The sequence below is a fragment of the Salvia splendens genome, chromosome 4, assembly GCF_004379255.2.
Source record: "Salvia splendens isolate huo1 chromosome 4, SspV2, whole genome shotgun sequence".
NCBI classification, from domain to species: domain Eukaryota; kingdom Viridiplantae; phylum Streptophyta; class Magnoliopsida; order Lamiales; family Lamiaceae; genus Salvia; species Salvia splendens.
Window position 1 is genome coordinate 39,259,526 of NC_056035.1, and position 6,581 is coordinate 39,266,106.

General features: G+C 32.7%; 1 protein-coding gene across 1 annotated transcript; it reads left to right on the forward strand.

Moving 5' to 3' along the window:
• Positions 1-3,323: 3,323 nt before the first annotated feature.
• Positions 3,324-4,122, forward strand: LOC121799294 (auxin-responsive protein SAUR76-like). The gene has a single exon (XM_042198614.1). The coding sequence runs from the start codon at positions 3,403-3,405 to the stop codon at positions 3,784-3,786; it is 384 nt and encodes a 127-aa protein (XP_042054548.1). The 5' UTR covers positions 3,324-3,402; the 3' UTR covers positions 3,787-4,122.
• Positions 4,123-6,581: the final 2,459 nt, after the last annotated feature.

Genomic DNA, 6,581 nt, shown 5'->3' on the forward strand with positions numbered 1-6,581 from the left:
TCAACCTCAACCACTAGCTCGTTTACTTCCTTGTTAAGAGTCGTGCAAATCCTTCTAACCATGTTCTCACCGAATAAATCTAATAAAATGTGTTTTTGATTTAAACAAATTACACACTTTATTTAGTCTACTAGCAAACGACTGGGAATAATAGCTCTTGTTTGTGGCGTTGAAGCCAAGCTCTTCCTACCGCACAATCTTGTCCTCTCCACCAATTTATGTATTAATATCACCCACCAAATCCAATGCACATGAGTAATTCTCCTTTTCTTTTTCCAATTTTACATCTAAATAGTGCCTAGTAATTATATATGTACATATAAGAAAAAATAGTTTTTTTTAATGATAAACAATACTACGAGCCATTTTAAAAGTTTGAGCCAAGATGCTAGTTGAGTGTCGTAAATTATCACTTCCCAAGCCAAGCAGACAAAAAGAATACATATCGAAAACTAACATTTCAGAAAGTCTCACTTTATAATGATACACTGCTTCAATCCACTATCTGATTTCACTAAACTCGTCAAGTGCCTAATCATCATAATAGAATGTTCTTTTCCATTTTTTATGTTAATTTGCACTCTTTGAATATAACCTTGTTACGAATGTACCACATAAACCGATACGACAACATAGAGTAAGGAAGAACATGAGAACAAATAGTTGGATCCTACTCTAATAATTTTCTCTTATCTGATTTTCCTTTACTCCATCAAAGATTCGTTTTGTTGATTTATTTAAATTGCAGATTGATAATCTGAGAGTATAGTTTGTTGACGTATAAATAATGAAATAGTAGTACTCCATTAAACTTCAGATAAGAGTAATAATTAATTAGTAAAAAAGAAAGAAAGATAGAGACAAGTAAATGGTGATGGGAGAGTTCTCTCGCACATGTCTGTCGCTTTCAATGACCATGTCTGATTCGGAAGCGAAATAAATTTTTGCTACTGTTGTTTTAAAGTTTTTTTTTATTTTAAATATTTTCCACGAATTTAAAAATGGTAAAACAATTTATGCATATTTTGTGGGTCCCAACCACCAAAAATTATGTATTTCAATTAAAAAAATACTATATGTAACTATATAAACCGAGTTAGTTTTAGACTTAATAACTTAATCAACGAATGAATTATTCCTGGTTGGTCACAGAGAATAGGAAAATGGAATTATTTTTGTTGACAGGGACATAAATAGCAAAATGGTACTCCTTATTCTGATTGAATATAAATGATCGAGGTACTGTATATTTTATATTACTATCATGTTTCAATTTTGTTTTTTTACATGGTTAAATTTATTTTAAATTATAGTAGTATATTATTATTTCAAAATAATTTAATTTTCATAGTATCAAATTAATTACTACTCCATTTTATAATACAAATAAAAACGTGAGAAATATACCATAAAATACTGTTACTAAATTTAATGTGCAGCTATTGTTTTTTGTTTTGTTTTGGTTCATCATTGAATATAACTAATTTATGCAGTGAATTCTTCCACAATCTTACCAGACAGCACTCAGAATTAAATGTTCTTCAAATATAGTTGTAAAATTACTCACTGTAACTGAATTTTCTTAACAAAATATATACCACATTATTTATTTTTTGATAGCACAAAGATTTGTAGCACATTATATAATACTCCATCAGTTCTTATGGTAGTATGAGTCATTTTGTTATTTTAGTATATTCTATTGTAGTAACTCATTTTACTTTTTAGTAAAAAAAAATTCTATATATTTTTTTTCACTTGCTTTAATATCTCTCAATTTATTACTAGTATCTCATTATCTTTCTCCATTTTTCATTTTCTACTTTAAAAATGAGTGATAAATATGAAAAGTCAAAAAAGCTTTTGAAGTTCCTGTATGTTTTCTCAAATGAAATGACTTGCCCTCCAATAGAAATCACGCTTTAAAAAATAGTACTCCATATGTCTGACATTCAAAAATCCCAGTTCAGAAACATTAAATAATTCTAACCACTCAGATAATAACAATAATTACCAATCAATATCTATTTAGCAATATATATTTCAGCGCACACTGTTTACATACACTACAGCAGTAGTATTCACTTAGTACTTTTTTTATTTATAATTCAAGTTTTAACTTAAATTAAATTAATTTACAAATATACTCCGAATTCGGTGATATTAAAAAATATACAAAAAAATAATTAACAAGTACGTAACTAATATTAAAAAAAGTAAATACTTTACAAAGTTACTACTCCGAATTCGGTGATATTACCCGACCACATAATGAAATCACTGAAACTTGATTATGGTAGAATTCATCCGACACAACCAGATAATTAGTTAAAAATAATTATAATAAAAAAATTTAAAATTAGACTCTTTTAGTTATGTATAAATAGAAATTCTTTCTATCTTGATCCATTCCATGAAAATAACACACTTCTATTTTTGGTAAAAAAATTCTCTATTGAGGGCCCAATTTTTAGTAACAATATCTAAGTTACTTTATTTTTTTCTATTTCTTTATTATTTTACAAATTTCCCATTAAAACTCATGTAAAGATAATAAGATATAGATAATGAAAGATTCTATTTTTATATGACGGATGGAGTAAGAGAGAAAACGGATATGTAAAGATAATAAGATATGGATAATGAAATCTGCAATGTGTATCTTTATAAATGAAAAAATAATCAGATTTTCCATTGTGAAAAATAAATAATAATGCAAATTCACGGATCGCCCATTCACTGACAATCAAAACTCGTGCTTCAGCATTGAGTACCCGTGATCATGGCGATTGCGCGTTGACTTCAACAATTTCAAATTTAAAATTGTCTAGAATTCACCCGACACAGTAAGAAAATTTGTCAAAAATAAAATAAATTAAAATTACGGACAAGAAAAAAGGAGAATGCGAAAGTGTGAGTAATAAAGTGACAACCGAATGTATTTATAGACAAAACGTCAAAATTTCAGATTTAGAAAATAAGTAATGAAGCAAGCCACGGGTCGCCCGTTCGTTGAGCGATACAACTCGTGCTCCGACATTGATGACCCGTGCTCCCGGAGAAGCGGATGTCTCGGAATTTCGGGCTGCGTAACTCACGGAAAGGAAATAAAACAAAATAAAATTCATCTAAAAAATGAATAAAAACAGGTGTTTAATCAGTCAAAAGGCGCCGATGGATTTGCACGGAGCAGACCAGACCAGACCTGACCCGAAAAACCATGGGTCCGACCCTGTCTATACGGGCCCCACCCGTTTACTCATTTAATGCCCCATTTCTTCTCTTTCTCTGCTTCCCCTCTCCGCTCCCACCCCTTTATATACCGAAGCTTCCTCCCCATTTCTCAAACCCCTCAAAACCCCCAATTCTCCTCTCTCTCTCTCTCTCTCTCTGCATTCAGCAATGGCGAAGGGAGGCAAGCTCACCAAAATCAAGTCCGTCCTGAAGAAGATGCAGTCCTTCAAGCTCGGCCGCTCCAGCGCCAGCTCGATCGCCGCCGCAAATGCCTCCGACGACGAGGAATCCTACTCAATCGCCGCCGCCACCGGCGATCTCCATGCCGTCTACGTAGGCAAATCTCGGCGGCGCTACCTCATCACCTCCGACGTCCTCGAAAATCCTCTCCTCCGCGAGCTCGTCGACCGGCGATCCGGCGGCGACGACGACGACGCGATGATCACCGTCGGCTGCGAGGTCGTCCTCTTCGAGCACCTCCTCTGGATGCTGGAGAATGCCGATCCTCAGCCGGAATCGCTCGATGAACTCGTCGAATTCTACGCCTGCTGATTGCGGCGGCGAGGTTGATTAATAATGGTAACTGAAATTGCCGGGGGAGGGGTGGGATCGGGTGTGGTCGCAGCAACATACATATATTGGTATATAGCTGTATATTTTTCTCTTTTATTTTCGGAAATTTCCTTTTTTTGTCGAGCAGTGTTAATAAGGAGATGATTAGCGGTGTAGATTATATACATTGAAGGAAGAGAGTGAAAATTGACGCTGAAGATTAACCCATAATCTCGAATCAATGGGATATTTGTGCTAATGTTTTTCAGTATTTGTAATTGCTGTTATTCATTCTTTTTCCAAAGTGGATATTGAATTGATTAATTTGTAGTTCAATTGCTCTTTGCATTTTTATTTGTGTCACATCTCTCTTAGTTATATCTAATTACAAAAGTTGAAAAATAATACAGTGAAAATGAATTAATGTAAAAATAAAGCTCATTTTGGTAAGCATGAGTTCCTTAAAGAGAAACTAAAATGTTAGTACATGAAATAGTCTAAAAAAGGGTGAATAATTGGGGAAAAGCCACGTTGGAAATGGGAAAATTTGAGGTGTAATAATAAATCTGTGGTGGAATTTGATATGATGTAGACTTAGTGAGAAAGGATGTATGATTAGAAATATTAAAATTAATAATTGAGGGAGGCCACAAAGGTTGGGTAAGTATAAATGAATGATAAGTATCATTGTCACTTGATCTGTTTATGTAATCAAGTCTCCAACTGATACAGTAGTGCATTTAATTACTTCTTCATTCATTATCAATAATTTTAATAACAAATTTTATACTACAAAGTTAATAAAGTAAGAATATTACTAGTAGTATAAAAAACAGCTCAAATATTGTTAATGAAAAATAAAATCACATATGCTAAAGAGAAAACTTAAATACGGAGTACTATAAAAATAAACGTATTAAAATGGAAAAATAATAGTATTATTACCGTTTATTACCATACAAGTTGACTGCATTAGCATCAGAGATAAGATAATGTAAACGAAATTAATAAACATTTGAAATTAAGGCTTTAAAACTTATTAAACCATTAAAAATCAAATAATTAACATTAAACATTGTACATTTTAGCTATTGTTTTTTTATGTAGTGATTTTAAACAGAACGTTTAATTTTATATTTATGTTGATGTTGATTTCATTGTTTTTTGGTTTATATTTGGAAGTGCTTATGTATTGTTACTTTGTTGATCACTATATTGAGTGCTTTGTAACATAAAAATAATGAAAATGGGTAGTTTATTTTTTTATTCGATATGTTCGGAAGATTGTTTTTTCTCGACCAGTAAAAGATGATTATTATTCAAAATCTCCCCCGAAACTATGAATGTTATAGGAATAACTTTTTCAATTAGAAAATCTCAAATCATAAAGTAAGCGAAAGTGTCTGAACAGAACAACAACAACAACAACAACAAACGACAATACAGCATACGACAATGTCTTAACTTATCAAGCCGCCACTAAAAGTAACTAGTTCTAGACAAAAAACATAAATCATAAACATTCAAAATCCGACAAAGAAACCACGTACAGAATAACGGTCATCCCAAAATTTTCATTTGAACTTTTCCTAGTATATTAGTATAAAACATAGTCAATCCTCATTATTGCACAGAAACAACAAACTAAAGTAAAAGAAAATACATCTATCCTAACTATTCCAAGTAAATACTATATAGTTAATAATTGGTAAAGCACAAATCGCCAACAAATTAAGTTGCTTTCAACCTAAATATATTCAACATTAAGAAATAAACTACTGCACTTAAACTTCTATTCTTCACTTTTGCCTGCACCATTTGGAACTATCTACCAATCAACTTTAATTAATACATAATTTTATATTAAAGCCATCTTTAAATTTTTGTTAAGTCAAGCACAAACAACGAGTCAAACAAACTTATGGATTATTTTATCAATTTGTTCGACTTAGGTTAGATTAGCATAAATTATGCAATTTTTTATACAGATAAATAATGATTGGGTTGTTCAGATCAACCTTCTCGTTGTTGGACACAACTTATTTTTTGTTTATTAATTAGTTCTTTTATGCAAAATTTTTGTAATTAAATAATTTAGCTAAAGTTAAGTGGAAGACAAGAGATTTGTTAAGTAAACGCATTTGGTAACACTATTATCTGTAACGCGTTTCCTATCTGCCTTTCTCATCCCCACAAAAAAAGTTGTGGCATACCATTTTATTTAATTAGATAGGGAAAAAGTCGAACTAATTAATCAAATCCACAGTGATGAATCCGCGAATTATTGATGATGATGAATGCTCGTAAAAATAAACTACGACACGGAAATTTTACGTGGTTCGATTTACTGAGGTAAATCTACGTCCACGGGGAGAAATGGGGGCAGGTTTGTATTGCTTGATCTGCGGATTACAACTTACAACACAGACTTGCTATATGATTTTTTCTCTAGAGAGATTCTAACCTCCTCCTATCAGATCTAAGTTCTATTTATATATGGAACTAAGACCGTGGCTTGCATCTCCACCCTAAGTCGTGGATGTCGTGTAGGTCATGGCCTAAGATCGTGGATGTAGCGTAGGTCATGGCCTACGATCGTGGCCTGAGTTGACACCACGTGGTAGTGGGTGCGTTGGACATCCTGTATGGGTCCACTAACTCCTTGTTCGGTCGAATACTGAGACCGAACTGCTTTGGTTGCCGATCTTTGAGTAGAGCTTGATGCCGACCTGAGAGCAGAGCTTGATTGGTTGGCTTTTACCGAGCTGTAGGCTGAGGCCGAACTCTTTGGTAAT

Bases quoted from the DNA above. Each gene is read 5' to 3' on its own strand.
- LOC121799294 (XM_042198614.1), top strand. From the start codon at position 3,403: ATGGCGAAGGGAGGCAAGCTCACCAAAATCAAGTCCGTCCTGAAGAAG.